At 39.5% G+C, this 16052-nt stretch overlaps 1 protein-coding gene across 3 annotated transcripts; it reads left to right on the top strand.

Annotated features, from left to right (window-relative positions):
- Positions 1–3624: 3624 nt before the first annotated feature.
- Positions 3625–15841, top strand: tmem255a (transmembrane protein 255A). 3 transcript variants are annotated; one of them, XM_062425459.1, is made up of 11 exons: positions 3625–3698; positions 3794–4150; positions 6076–6218; positions 6663–6725; positions 10277–10366; positions 12122–12187; positions 12349–12437; positions 12614–12685; positions 13076–13238; positions 13358–13504; positions 14499–15841. In XM_062425459.1, the coding sequence occupies exons 2-11, from the start codon at positions 4093–4095 to the stop codon at positions 14640–14642; spliced, it is 1035 nt and encodes a 344-aa protein (XP_062281443.1). In that variant the 5' UTR covers positions 3625–3698; positions 3794–4092; the 3' UTR covers positions 14643–15841. The 3 variants fall into 3 exon arrangements, with proteins under 3 accessions (XP_062281443.1, XP_062281442.1, XP_062281444.1); XM_062425458.1 differs by having other exon boundaries at positions 3626–4150; XM_062425460.1 differs by lacking the exon at positions 12614–12685 and having other exon boundaries at positions 3626–4150.
- Positions 15842–16052: the final 211 nt, after the last annotated feature.

Raw genomic sequence — 16052 nt, 5'->3', positions numbered from 1 at the left:
AGAAACACTGGGGGTGGGATACAAAGTGCTTTTTTTTGGTCCCAGAGACGTTTTGGCAGCGGCCTGGATCACAGCACTGCATTCTGTACACGCACACCATCATCCATTGTCTGCTAAGCTGGGCTACAGCAAAGCCTGAATACAATATTTATAGCCTATCCCTAACACAAGACCTCGTTGTCAATCATTGCGCGCTGGCTGCATATTATCCGTGCGTAAAGACGCTCGGCAAATCACTGTTATTGGCTAATGATGAGTTAATTTTTTTAATGTACAACTTTTAATTCGGTGTTTGTCCAACATGAGACAACTGCTTCATAAATGAGATATCAGTCACTTAAGTGTTGTTAATGCACATGCATGCTGATCCAGTGTCCAGCACGGCTCCTCCACAGACTCCTGTAGCAACTGCTCAACATAAGCTCTCCTCTGGTGAGGTTCAAGTAGTCCTCATCCCTGATCCTGTCTGCACTCCGGTCACGTAACGCTCTGTTACCCCAATGTAAAAGTGGGAGAGGGGGACTTCTGAGGCTCTTTTTTTCTCCTCTTTTACATGAAAAGAGAAATTGCGTCATGGAAAAAAATCTGTTCTTTGAGATTTGTGCGGCAAAAACGTGCATGTGTCCATGTCCGTGTGCGTGCGTGTGTGTGTGTTTGTGTGTGTATTTTACAGTAAAGGCCATTGATTCTCACCACAAAGGGTCAGTAACAGGAAAGGCAAACGCCAGAACAAGGCAACGTGCGAAAATCATTAAGTTCGCGCACAATTTGCTTTTGCAACAGAACTTTATTTATTTTTAGTATGCAGGTCATTTAAATGTGTCTTCACCGCATATTTCCTGTCGTTTAAAGTCGTGTATTCTGTGTGAGGTCTCTAAAGATATATGTGCATTTGGGCATGAGCAGTTTCAGTGCAGTGAAGCCATAAATTACGCAATGTGTAGTTTTCTGTACACAACCCACCTCTAGAGTCGCTTAAATTCAATAATTTAACGTATTTAGGTTTTTAACTGACTTTACAACTTGGATAAGAGTTCATCATTGTCATTTTCGAAATCAGAGACCCTATTATGTTTTTGATGTAAATCAGATGATCAAGTTGCAGGTCTAAGTTACTTAGGAAACAATAATAGCATTTAGACCTAAAAATAAAAGTTTTTATTTTTTGGAGCAAGTGGCTGAGTGCATTACAAAGCATTAATGAGGGGAACAAAATGTACACCACCACCTTCTGATGTTTTAGTTACCCATAAAAGTGTCTGTGTGCCTGCTTGCAGAGCTGTAAGCTGGATTTTAGCAATAGTGAGAAAATAAGTTCAAGGCCCCCAAAAGCAACTTTTGTATTTTATTTTTTCCCTACAAGAAAGATCTAAATGCAGTTTCAAGCACTTTTCAACACTGCCAGGAGTAAGATCCCAGTTTGTAAACCATATTAATCATTTTTATTCTAAACTATTTGTCAATCATAAAACCTCAAATTACAGAATACAAACACAGAGGACATGACCTCAGTGTCTTATGACAGATACAATTGCAACAGAGTGAGAACAAAAATGTAAAAAAAAAAAAAAAAGAAGATAATTCAAGCATAATATTGATGTCAAAATAAATATTTAGACAATCTTGTGTGATTGTTGCTTTTGTTTCTGTGTATTTGCAGTTTCCTGACTAACTTCATCCTGCTCCTGCTGCTACAAATGAATAGGTACTGTCCACCTTACATATAAATTAAAATATCTACAAACAAAATTAATGTTGTACTTTTTATTTCAGAGCAGAACCTTATGAAGTTTCAACCATTCATGTGCTGCTCACTGAATGTCCAACAGCTCTTGAATGCAACAGTGTTTTTCAGACAGGAGATGGTGCTCAATGCCTGAACAGGACCCTGACCAGCTGATCCACAGCAACTACAAATCTGTGTAAGAAACAATCACATAAATATAAAAAGACATTAAACTCACTAAACTTGATTTATTTGACAGAGTTTGTTTTAAAGGTGCAGTCTGTAGAATTTGGTAGCATTAGGCAGAACTGACTTATATAACATTCATAAGTATATTTTACTTAGTGTATAATCACCTGAAAATAACAATTGTTGTGTTTCATTAGCTAGGAAAAAAAACACATAGGGTCCTTTTCAATGGAGTTTCATGGCAACTGTAGGTTCTCCTGCACACTTGGAAGGGGAGAGGGTAATCAGTTGGTTTGTGATCTGCAATTTCTCCACTAGATGCAGCTAAATCTCTGCTTGGTTTCCCCCGATGTTCTTACCCTAACCAATCTTACTCCTCATACATACAATCAAAGAAGGCAACGAGTACTAGCCAAACAGAGGCAGAGTAGGGCGGGTCATGACTTTACTATCCTAGGAAAAAAAACAAAAACACATTAGTTAAATACATGAGCAACAAACAGCTTGGTATTTGAAAAAAACAAAAAAAAAAAAAAAACTTGGCAGAAAATGTATTAATTCTCAGTGATATTAATGTATTTTATGATTACGTGTGGTCATTGTTTATTCAGAGTACTTTTTGTGGTACACCCAAAAACTATGTGACCACTTTTGTGTTTATGTAACTTGATTAGCTGAACAGTCATTGTCTTTGTTTTCCAGGAGCTAATATTATCCCTAATTAATGTAGGTAACAATCACTTTATTTTATTTTCATATATAGTGTGGAGAGAAATGGTAAATGTAAGCAGCATCCAGGTGAAACTTTTTGTATCTCTTTGCCATGATATGTTGAAGGTTAAGAAAGAGGCCCAAGGTCTCGGGGGTTTGTACATTTCTTTGAAGAGAAAACAACATTTCTCAGGGATTTCAGTTTCTGTTGACTTAAAGCAATGATGACTGAAATTGTGTGAAGTTTATTGGAAACATGTGTGTCTTTGACATAATGCCTAATTAATGTGTAGCAAGAATTTTAAGTGCCATTCCAGATGTTAGGGGTGAAGCGTCACCTGTCAATGATACAATATTCTGTATTCTGCGACAATAATTGAACCAGGTCTGATAATAAAAAATGTTTGAAGACAATTACTTTGTGGACCTCAAATTATTCTTTAGATGTGTAGAGGGTTGTGTCAGATAAATGTATCCGCTGATTTACAGACATCTCTTTCACAATTGAAGTCAATGGGGAAAAGTCTTTTTGGGCCCAGTTGCATCACTTGATGTTGTAATTACACAATTTGACTGCTGTGTCAAATTGGCTTCAAAGCCTGGTGCTCTTCCTGGGGGCTTGAGTGGCACATGAAACCAAAAAAGCCACTTCCATAAAACATACTGGACAAGGTCTATAGGCCCAAAGCGCCTATGGAGCATAGGGCATACGGCTAACTTGAATGGGGGTAAAACAATTCAATCATGTGGCTCCTCTACACTTTAAAAATGTGATTGGATTGAATGGATCAAGTTCTGATAGTAAAACAAATCATTTTGTCCAGATTTGAGATGCTCAAAAAAACATCTGCTGATTTACAGACATCTCTTTCACAATGCAAGTTTATGGGGAAAAGTATTTTTGGGCATAATGGCGTCACGTGACACTGTAATGACAGGTTTGGCCACTATATCAAATTGGCTTCAAAACCCTGTGTCGCTTCTAAGGAGCTTGAGAAAAATCTTTCATTTTCGTCCCGGTTATCCCCTACTTTCAACATTTTAAATGAATATCCCACACGTGTATCGTTATGTAAGTAACGTTTTTATGCATTAATATAAGGAACAAGTAACGACTGTACTGTGTGTAGTGTTTTCTCAGTGTGTATGTGACATGCGCACACACAGCCAGCAGCAGCGACCCACCGTCCGACACCGACACACCGCGAGGACAGAGACCGACAGACGGATCCACAGCCGCGGGGATGTAAATGAGACTGAGCCAGCCTCAGACGGAGCCGGGACGGAGAGAGAAAGACTGTCAGAGAGAGCCACACTACAAGCAAAGAAACACAACGATAATTCATGTTGGCTCACAGATATAAAGCCTTTAACAGTGAGTCGTGATTAGTGTTGTTGTATTTTTAAAAAAAAATTATTTCCAAGAGGATCGTCCTGCAGACCCCGTTAAACATCCTCCAGGCAGGATGCCTCCAGCTCAGAGCCTTCAATCCAGCGGACTGAGTCTCTCAGAAACAAGCATTGGTAGGTGTATGCAAGGTCAACAGCTGCTTTTATCAATGTATGTGCTCGTTTTAATGCACTGCGGGGATTTTTTTATTTTTTTATTAAAGAAACAGAGGTTGGTTGAGGTTGATATTGTAGTCCTTTTTTCTTTTCTTCTGACAGCTGCTCCTTGTGTCTGTTACCGTTCAGCCAGTCATATAAAAACAGACAAACACTCGTTGCATCACCGGACCAGTTTTTTCTCTCTCGTCCAGGCCGCATCGCGTCACTGCAGGTGCCTGGGTGTTTGTCTCAGATTTGTGCAGGATGCTCTGCTGCCACCATGAAAATTTAATACATAAAATGGCTCATGGCAGCCCCTTCAGGTTGCTGCCTTCTGCTACTTTTGGAGAGAGAAAGAGAGAGGTTCCCAGTCCCAGAGTTTGCTTGCAAGGCACAAATGTTTGACAGGCGGAGAAAAAGTGGTCACTGAACAGGGATTGATTATAGGCAAGTGACGGCCCTATTATTAGATTAATCAATTACTGCATTGACGGAAAATGCATCATGAGCAACAAAGGAGTGTCAGATTAAAGAAAAAGGGTAGCCTACAAGTCCAAATGCTCGACAGTGAGGGGATCCGGTGGCTCTGTTATGCTGTGGGGAGGATTTTGCTGGCATGGTTTGGGTCCACTTGTCCCCTTAAAGTGAAGAGTCATTGCAAGTCAACACAAAGTTGTGACTATCCTGATGGGATGACAGTGCCCCCATCCACAGGGCATAAGGGGACACGGAATGGTTTGATGAGTGTAAAAATGATATGGCCTTCACAGTCACAAGAAATCAATCTAATCGAACACCTATGGGAGATTTTGTTAGGCAGCGTTCTCCACCACCATCATCAAAACACTAAATGAGAGAATATATTTTTGAAGAATGATGTTCATCCCTCCAGTAGAGTTCAGAGACTGAAGACTCAATGCCACTGTTCTGGTGGTACGTGGTGACCAGACACCATACTAAGACACTTCATGTTGGTTTTTAATTAAATTGTCACCCGTCTGTATTTTGACAATCAATTAATTACAAGGGGTTAGAGACAAAATCCACAAGCCTTATTTTGTACAAAAATGTATTGAAGCTGAAGCTAATATGAGGTTTCACTATTCCAAATGAGTCAAATCAAGTTGATATATTCGAAGGTCTTTTTAGTACAAAATTCCCTCTTTGTGTTTCTCTGCACTGTTTGTCTGTTGGGTGGCAGTGGACGAATAGTAACAAAAAGAGGGAAATTTGCACTAAACTGATTTATAACTGACATTTAAGCTTCAGATGAACTTTTTTAATACATTTTGCCCAAATGAGGACTATGGATTTTGTACCCCATCACTTACACTGAAAGCTCATTAAGAATGAATCTTTTAATGGCCAGTATGAACAGGAGGAATGATTTACAGCCAGCAAAACCGCTTCCAGTGTTCGTGTGGGCACCTTACTATTTAATTTGTGGTTTGAGCTGCTTACTTTACTTTGATAACAATAAACTAAATACTAAATAATAAATTACAGATTGTATTTCTGTCATAATTCATCCTCTCCAGGGTGTGGCTAATACAAATTGAGCCTCTTTGTAACTGTGCTGAGAGTTTCACAACATGCAAATACACTTTTTAAAGATGTTTTCTGTGCATATACAGTACAAGGATCAGCACATTTGTTGTGTCTGTAAAGCCGCACACACTTTTGATGCCTTATTCTTAGTCACCTCATCAACATAGTGAAGAGACAGACTGGAAATGTGGGGATGAAATCTAACCAAGGGGTTGTTGTTGAGCTGTGGCCGCTGTGGTTTTTGTGGTATGCATCACGGTGGTGCCCAACCCTACAGCTGCATATTCTAATTTTATATCACATCGCTGCTCACACCAACAGTATTGACAGTGAGTGTGTGTGTTTTTTCGCAGGTTCCTTTAAGAGGAGGAAGAGGAAATCCATAATCGTGACAGTGATGCTGCTCATTGTATCCGTGCTCATCCTCATCTTTGGCCTGGCAGCGACTACCAGGACGCAGAACATCACAGTGGGCGGCTACTATCCAGGACTCATTGTGAGCCACATTCACACACTGTTCACTGTCCGTTTTCATAATACGTGAACTTTGAGGGTAATTTCAGCGAGCTCCTTCCACTCCTCAACTGTGATGAGCCTAATTACTGAAGGTCTCTGAGTGGCAAATTTTCCCCACATTCATTATTCAGCATCACTGACATTAGAGGCTGAGTGAGGTATCTTGGCCCATAAATTTGTTTTTCTTCGCAGTACTTGAGGGCCGGCTGGAAGGCTGCCAGCTGTATCTCGGCTACATCTATTGAATATGTGTTTTTAGTCCTTAAATGACAGTAAATAAATCCACAATGTATTTTGCTTATCTGGAATAGTGAATAGTTGATGTTGTAAACAAGCTGAAATGCCTCCCTAGAGCATGACATGAAATCAGAGCTTTCTCATAGAATTAGATAAAAGCCATGACAACTATTTTCTCTCCTCTCAGCTGGGCCTTGGCTCTTTCCTGGGTATCATCGGTTCTCATTTGATAGACAACAAGAGGCAGATGGTAAGAGGATTTATATTATCTTAGAGTGCTTGCTGTCTCTTTGTCTCTACAGTTACAGAAAACTATCATTGAGCTGCATATGAGTCCCAATTAACTTACGACAGGCTGCAGCTTGATTATGTTGTCAATGTGACAATAGACGCAGCGGACCCCACCCCGGGCTGCGAGTCTCACTTGGCCCGAGCAGGTTTATCAGAGCAAGTATCCTGGGCTTCAAGGGAGACGCAGCCAGAAATAGAAATAGGGTGTAAGAGGAGGAGGACAGATGTCCCATACTGGAATGAGGGGAAGGAAACTGCAGATGAGAGGAGCAGGTGGCAGGTGCTGGGCGGGGTCTGTCACGGCTGAAATGAAGAATGAGTTTACCCCGTGACACCGTTTCCTTCCAAGCAGCAGAGTCAGTGTGTTTGTGTGTGTGTGTGTGTGTGTGTTTTTGTGTGTGTGTGGGGGTGTTCATTGACAGCACACTGCCTCTGATTTGTGTATTTCCATATAATATTACTACACGATGATGTGTTGATATTTTTTATGGTTCGGAGAAGTCACAGTGCACATGTTAAGTACATGTTATATGCCATAGCATCATTTTCCATATTCGAAAATATGATTTAAAAAAAAAAAAAAAAAATTATGCAAACTCCTTTCAGTCATTTTGTAGCTGAAACCACCGACTGTAGCCTATATAAAGATAGATGATGCGTCTTCGCTTCCTGACTATGTAAAAGTGAAGCCAAAATATCTTGTTTCTGCCATTCTGCTTTTGAGTCAGAGTCTGCACAGTAGAGTCGGGCAGCCTGATTGAGGTTTGAGAGCTGCTGTCACAGCTGTCAATTATGATGCAACAGCCCTCTTTTTATATCGTCAAACAACTCATTAAGAACCAACTTATCAGAAAAATGAGCACTTGGATGGATATCAGCGTGAGGAGAATGACCTGAAATGACAGAAAGCATTTTTGGGATTTTTTAGTCTGGCTCATGTCCCATCTTCTAAAACGTTGGGGGAAAGATTTATGACTAATACTGCAGCCAGCAGGGGGTCATGACCTCTATATTTATATACCGTCTATGGTTGAAGCATTTTTAAATAGTTGAAATACTGAAACAGTTGTAGTTGAAGTGGAAATCATAATACAAATACTGAAAGAAGTTGACAGAATAGTTCAAATGAAAGATGATAGTCTCAGTTTATGTTTAAGCACCGAAGGAAGTTGACGAATCAGTTGAAATTAAAGGACTGGACGGGGTTATCAGTCAAATTGCAGGTCCTGAAAGAAATTAGTGCCACTTAAACACTAACAAAAAATGCATCCTATATTTCATCTTCCCCATGCATATTTCACCGCATCACGATGCATTTCATCAACATGCTCTCACACACACCTAGCTCTAAAGGGAGAAAAACATGCAACAGTTGTATCCTTTCTTAATGTGTTAACCTGATGCGTGAGCTGTGGAGTGAGAGGAGAGCAGTCGGAGTAATTGTTGTATGAACAGCTAAAGTTGAGCGAAGTGGAAGAGTCAGTCAAAACAAAAAAAGTCTAAGCAAGGAGCTGAAAAAGAAAAATAATTATAAAGATATAAATGTGAGAATGTGCATCCCCGAAGGTGATGACAGTGAACTGAGAGGAGAGCATCAGGCACTCAAAACAAAGATGATTATGATCAAGATAAAGTCAAAAGTACATTATGGAAGATAGACTGCAGATAGTTGCAGGTGTAGATGCTATCAATTATGAATTGATTGATTTGGTTTGATTATTTAAGTGTCCAGCATCACATCAAGTCGAGCACATACAGGCATACAGTACAAAACACAACAACAATCAATATGATTGCAAAACAAATCAGAAACAAAACCCACAAAGTCAAAAAGAAGATCACATTTTACATTGTAACAATTTAAAGGGTAACTCCACCAATTTTTACACATAAAGGTCAGTTTATTTGTGATGGTGAGTGCTGTACAGCTTGTGAAAACAGTTTCAGGTTTCAGGTTTTTTCAGGTTGGGCTTGGAGACTTCAAAATGTATAACATGGAGCCTTATTTACAAACTGGGAGCATTGGGTTTGAATGACATGAGGATTTACCAACCGGGGAGGGTGACAGATGAAAATATACTATTGGTTGCATCATGGAAAAAATTTAGGATCCAGAATTTTTGTTGCTGTATATGTGGCATTGAAATACAAAATCTATCCCCTGCAACATCAGGAACACAAAGAAATCTGAAATAGTTGTATGTCTGCCCACATTGAGCACCAAGAATACAGTAACTGTTTCTATAAGTCAGCCTAAGTAATGAAAAGAGTTCACTGCTGAACGCCACACAAACCTTTTAGCCACACAGTGTTCATTAGTTCTGGTCGGTCCACCACTTTGATCCAGACTAAATGATCTCAATAAGCATTTGATTTATTGCTGTGAAACACTCACAGTTCCCAGAGGATGAACCCTACTCGTTTATGACTTATTCCCTGACTGACTGCTTTTTAGTGAAATATCTCAACAATTATCAGATAAATTGCCTTAAAAATCTGTCACATTAATGTTGTTCCCTGAATTTCTTGTAACGCCACTCTCAGGCCAAAAATCCAATTTTTCATGTAATTAGTTTTATTTATTAAATACCTGCAAAAATAAAAACATTCACGCTTCATCAGGTGTTTAAAAAGGGCCAGTCCAACTAACATTCAGCATGAAAAACTATGGAAAATCAGCTGCAGGATGACTACATTTTAGTATTCAGAGCTGGTTTTAGTAATCTTGGCATACTGTAGGTCTAAACACCCGTTAACTGTTGAATCTGTTATGTCAGTTGCTCTGCCTCCCTCCTGTAAGCTGGGGCGGCTGCAGACGGGGTGGGGTGAAATTGAATACATGCTGTCTGTCTTTCATTGAGGAGTGAAAGGAGGAGAGTAGGGTGAATGAGTTGGGGGAAGGGGGGCATTATTGGTTACAGTTCCTATGAAGAGTTGAGCACCGTGCCAGCCGCTAACACCACTGGAGCGAGGTGATGACCACAGCTCTCTCTATGCAGCGCACAACCGCCTCCACCCATTTTTCATTCAGATGTATTCACACACAGAGAGAAGCCCATGTTCATTCTGATGCACGTTACTGTTGTACAAGTAAACTGTAAATGCAATGCTGATATACTGAGGTGGTGAGAGGAAGCAATTAAAAACCAAAATAGGTTATATATTATATATAGTTTGAAGTCTTCCATAAAAACTTCACTTTTAATGTTCACTACTTTGCACAATTCATGTATACTATTTCTCCCTCAGACGACTCCAATATTCCTCTTGTACATAATGTCATTATTTTTTATTTCTAGTTATTGCTTGTTTACTTTCTTATTATTTATTGTTCTTTATTCTTTAATTGATGCTCTTTCTATTTTTGCTATCCACTTTGCTGCTGTAACGATGTAAATTTCTCCATCATGGGACTAATAAAGGATTATCTTATTCCATCTTATCTTATAGCTCAGCTATTACAGAGTGATAGAGCTGATGAAGATGATACCCCTCTGTTTTCTTTTCCAGTTAGTGGCATCCATTGTCTTCATCAGTTTTGGAGTGGTCGCTGCCTTCTGCTGTGCTATTGTAGATGGAGTTTTTGCTGCAAGGCACATTGTAAGTATAACTACAGATAGGTAAATGAACACTTATGTTCAGATATGTAACAAACGTATTATTCAGTGCCATCCCCATTAAAAGCTTAATAAGCTAATTAATAATTAATAATTGCATTAGACATATAGTGCTTCTGCATGGGTATTGCTCACATATGGCATTAGCAGCTGCCACACCCTGTTTTGTGGTAGATGAGTATTCTCCGTGACGTAAAGTACATAATGCACTCTTGAAACAATTATGCTAAAATAAGTTATGGCTGGAGAAAAGGGAGATCATTGCCATTAGTGGGTTTTCATTCACCACTGATGTCAGTAAAATGGAAAATGGAAATTCTCCTTTGAAACAGTCTTTTTACACTATTAAGTCTATAGTAGAATCAATTATGAGTTATACTAAGGACTACATTTTATGATTTGCAATATTAATGACTTGTATCCAAGTATCAAGTCTAGGGATGCATCAATTTGACTTTTCCAATCCTGATGCCAATATCTGGACGTTGGTTATCAGCTAATACAGATTACCGATCTGATACCAGTGTTTGATTAATAAACTTCATGCCTCACTGTGTGGAAGAAACTGGGATCATTCTTCTATGTGTAAAGCAACATCAGGCTTGACCTACATGTTGCTTTCCTAACTTTGTAAAACAAAATGTAACGAATAAACATCAATATAAATTGACTGAATTATTATTTATTAAAATAATGATATCCCACACCAGATGGGCCCATTGTCACTGATACCTGATCCAGCTGTTTGAGTTAAGTGTCTGACCATCACAGGGGTTTTGTTTGGAGCACCCTGTTATTTACAGAGTTCTGCTTCGAGAGCAATTTACTGAATTTGTCATGGAAAGAGGAGCAGGTGGACCCAAATGCTAAAGACCATAAGAGAAAGCAGGGCTACAGAAAAAAAGTCTTTATTCCTGAGACATGGATACAAAATCAAAAGTGCAGAGCTGAAGAGAACAGACTTGATGACAACTTGATAGAGGATCCAACCAGGACTGAACTGAAAACCTGGACTTAAATACTAACTGAAATAATAAGTTGATGGGGAACAGGTGAGTAGACAAGGACAGAGTTGTTTGGCTGGAATGACACTGGGGAAAGAGAAGGGCTGACGAGACTGATAAAGGACAGGTGTGAAGGCTGGGGAAAACACTTGAGGCAGTGCTAATGAACCTAATGCAGGGCAGTTGTGGAGAGACAAATGGGCTGGGGAGGACTACAGGAACACAGACAGGAAACATAGCAAACTGAAAATCAAAACCCAGAAAACATACTGTTACACAACCCAAATATATGACGATAAAGCAATGATGTTCCTTATTAGTGGGGTTTTGTAACTTGTGTATGTTAAGACAGTTTGATTAATCACACTAATCTTAAATTTCCCTCGTTTAGTTTAGATACTGTTCAGACCATCAAGCGAAAAGTTCCTGATCTCGGGAGACTCTGAGGGTATTGCTCATTTGGTTCATTCGTAGCTTGAGTTGGTGCCCTCTTGTGAGTGCTGCACACAAGGTTGCTAGCCTTATTATAATATAACCCATAAAACTTACCACCTATTCTTGGAGTAATGAGTTTTGTTTTGTCCCTATAATCATGATGATCATTTTAGCCAAGTTTTTAGTTTGTATCTCTTTTTTTCCTTCTGATTTAGTGTATTTTACACTGAAGTATAGTGAAGAAAAATGATGAATTGTGCAGTTAAATATAATACAAAATGATATTTTTTGTATTGCAGGACCTCAGGCCTCTGTATGCCGGACGGTGTCTGTATCACTCCAGCAAGACTGCATCTGACAGCGATGTAAGAAACACACTTTCACTCTCTTCGCACAAGAAGCGTGATGAATTCATCCAACCTGATCTCTGTATTTAAAGTCTCATTTGTAGAAAAACATGAATGAAAACATTGAAAGTGAATATTGTTAACAGGTTAAGGGATATAAAATCATTTTTGAACTTCAGGTACCCTGCCAGTCATCGTCGCGCACATCCTGCAACCTGCGAGTGAAAAACAACACGTGTTACTGCTGCGACCTGTACAACTGTGGGAAGTGAGTATGCTGCGTGATCGAGCAGCAAAGACAAAAACTGAATCTGTGGCTGTGTTGCTTTGCACTGTTGCTTTGATTGGTTGGATTTTTGATGTGTACCGTTGTGCTATTTTTTGTGAGACGTTTATTTGCATTGCAGAAGAAGAATGTTTCTTTTCTTTCAACCTTTGTTTCAGAGAACATCCTCTTATGGGACTTCAGAATAAAGATGTTTTGAAAAAGTTTAGGAAATCATCCATGATTTGGAAGTAGGTCCCTTTCTTCTAGAGCCATACTGACCCATTAATGATTTTTCTCTTTGATGACTTATTTAATTCTGTAGTGTCTTTAATATAACCCACCATAGAAACGTGTTTTAGATGCCATTTCCTCTGCATGTCCTGTTGGTGTCCTCATTTGTTTCTCAGCTCTTTAGCAGCTTTCCTCACTGGTTTCATCAGTCAGATTGGAACAGAAACCAGCTGAGCCTTTACAGCCATATGCTCATTTTTCTCTATAAATCAAAACCTGTTTCATGTGTCCTGAATACAGATGTTATGAACCTGTTATGGGTAATATGAGTGTGTCGTTAAAAACTACAAAAATGCTGTTGTGGCTTGACTAGGCTGTTTTCCTCTCTGTCCCGCCCACTGGGCTAGCCGAGTTGAGGTGATTGGAGGCTACCACGAATACACAGAAGTCAAGAGCTGCAAAGACGTGGTGTATCTCTACCACCTGTTATGGTCTGCCACCATCCTCAACATTGTGGCTCTTTTCCTGGGTATCATTACTGCAGCAGTGCTGGGAGGCTTCAAAGACATGGTTCGTCAAGCTAGTGAGACTCAGTCAGCGTCACATGTGAACTCTCTGTTTTTTTTTTAAAGTTTTGGTGGCTGTGTTTGCACTCAAAGGATCACTAATACTCTTCATGTGTTTGTCAGACACCATCTACAGCCTCAGAGAGCACATCTGAACCAGAGGCCATCACAGCACCAGTCCCCTCAGAGCCTCCTCAACCCACTACTTCCCTCAACTCGTATTACAACACCGCCCCCTGCCTGCCGCCTTACACTGCCTACGACGTCCAGGTACCAAAAAAAGCCACTGAGACTGCAGGGCTGTATGAGAAGCATATGATCTGAGTTTGGATGAGTGTATTTTTCTTTAAAAAAAATGAATTTCAGTTCAATTTTATTCTTATAGTGACAAATCATAATAAAAGTTATATCAAGGTGCTTTTCATATAGAGCAGGTCTAGACCATACCTTTTTGTTTAATTTAAATAGACCCAACATTCCCCCAGGAGCAGCACTTGACTACAGTGGCAAAGAAAACCCCTTTAATGGGATGAAACCTTAAGCAGAACTGGGCTCTGGGTTGATGGCCATCTGCCATGATTATAATAATAATTTCTGCATCTAAAAAAACATTTTCTGACTTCTAGTTCTTTAGATAAAGAGTTTAATTTAGTTTTTTAAAGCTACTTAAACTTTGTCATGAGTAACTGGACAACATGGTATTTATTAATACACATAGTATACACGTGTATCAGATGGATAGCATTCCTGTGGATGTTTCTAACTCTAAAAATTAGCTTAAATGTGAAAGCTGTCAATATTTCATGTTTGTTTTTTGTTTTTTTATCAACAAATCCCATAAAAGACCCAAGACTGTCTCTCAGTATTTAAAAACTTCTCCAGCCTGTCTGTATCTTAAGGACCGGGCGACATACTTTCCTAAAAAACTAATAACTATTAAATTACAGCGCCCATGTTCATGATAATGAAGTTAAACTGTCAGCCAGAGCAACTCGGTGGCTCACTGATGTGTTTTTAATAGTTTTTGGACAACAGTGGAGGTTTATGGCACAGAGGAATGAGATATATTAGACTTTGGGCACACAGACAATATCTGTTAGTTGAGTCAATTCATTATTTTTTTCACATTTTTAACAGTAGGAAAAGTTTAGGATATCACTAGATTTGGCCTTTAAACTGTTAATACCAGGAGCCAATAGTCAAGCAGTAAATTCTGACTCAAAACCATTAAACGTCATTTTAATAAATGTTGTCTCTTTTGCAGGGTTCCTATTTGTTCCCAGACTCCTCGGGCCTGTCAGACGACTCCCAGTCTGGAGCCAGTCACCTGTGGCCCACAATGGTCCCTCCACGGTACTCCCCTCCTCACAACCATCCTGACGAGAAGCCCCCACCGTACAGCCCCTAAGAAGGTTTTGAGCGTGGAAGACACCTGAAACGGTATCTGGTGTTGTTAGACGCTTAATGAGCCTTGTGAATGCACAATGTCTCCTCACAATCGTCCAGAACTGTGTCGTGAAAATGGAGGTAAGGAAGAGGAGGAGGAGGAGGAGGAGGAGGAGGAAGGCCACAGAGCATGCTAACTTTGAGTTCAGCCCCACTAAAAGGGAGCAAGTATCTGTCTCTTTGGGCAACACTCACACTCCTGCCTGCACTGTGTGTGTGTGTGCACATACATCCAGAAAGAGACAACCTGTTTACACATCTATCTGCCTTAATGCAAAAGGACTTCCAGCGCTGCAGCGATCTGTCGCCTGGATTTATTCTATACGACGTCAGAAACTCTCCTCCAGCTGCTTTTTGTTCACCTCTCTTTAGTACACACTGTAAATGCTTCCTACGTCAAATGGTACAACTGATCACAACCTCACTGTTTGCTTTGTGAGGATCTGAGCTGATGAGCACAGTTATGACCCCTCTGTGAGATGAATGTTGAGTTAGATAGAAACTTTGGTGTCTTTCCCTGAGTCGACAAATAGCTAGATAATTTAAAACTGTTGGGTTGTAAGACCGACAGTTGTTACTAATGTCGGTGTACATTATCAAAGGCAAAGTTAGCTGTAATGGAGGTATTACATGCCCATAATGTATGTACAGCAGTATGATATACAGATGCTCCTTTAGCACAGTTAAGCATAAGATATTTCAAAACAGATGATGGTATTTATCAGTTGTTCAGTTCATGTTAGACTATCTCGAGCCAGCGTGTGGTGAACTTCGCAGAACAGCATTCAATAAGAAATGAAATATTTTACCTATAGTTGTTGTTAAGGAAGGATAACATTACACTCCTTATTTAATGTATTTTCACTAAATTAGGTGCGCATATATACTGTACGTCTCTCTTTGTAATTAGTAATAATATCACATATGTCTCTTTGTAAAGAGTAGGCAGAGTGTGAAGTCAGTGCTGGGCTCACTGACACGATGGGAGATCATGAAAAAAATCGGAGACTGGGAGGAGAAAAAAGAAACTTTGGCACGAGTGTAGACGTAGTCATGAAACTGTCCTGTGAGCTTCAATCGCTGCATTTTATAATTTAAACACATTCTCAGGGGCTGATCAATGTCAGTTCCTTTTTTGTCTTGCCATTAAAATTTGTTTTGTGTAAGTGACAAAGTGTCTGTTTCTTTTATAACTAATCTACGTCAGAGGAAAATTGTATATTTAAGGGATTAATTAGCAATAATTAGCAAGAAATTAATTTTTTACTGTGGGAAATGGAAAGTTTAACTATTTCTCTCAATATTATGCAGACATAATTTAATATAAATATTGAACATCAAGCTGTAGGGCTGCATTATCAATTAAACTGCC

The sequence above is a fragment of the Scomber scombrus genome, chromosome 9 (genome assembly GCF_963691925.1).
Source record: "Scomber scombrus chromosome 9, fScoSco1.1, whole genome shotgun sequence".
NCBI lineage: Eukaryota > Metazoa > Chordata > Actinopteri > Scombriformes > Scombridae > Scomber > Scomber scombrus.
Note: the sequence above shows the minus strand (reverse complement) of the source record. Positions and strands in the feature narration are given on the sequence as shown.

Excerpts from the sequence above, each read along its gene's own strand:
- tmem255a (XM_062425459.1), top strand. The coding sequence starts at position 4,093 with ATGCCTCCAGCTCAGAGCCTTCAATCCAGCGGACTGAGTCTCTCAGAA. Across the intron at positions 6,726-10,276 it reads TAGACAACAAGAGGCAGATG|TTAGTGGCATCCATTGTCTT; the intron begins GTAAGAGGATTT and ends TTTCTTTTCCAG. Across the intron at positions 13,505-14,498 it reads ACACTGCCTACGACGTCCAG|GGTTCCTATTTGTTCCCAGA; the intron begins GTACCAAAAAAA and ends TCTCTTTTGCAG.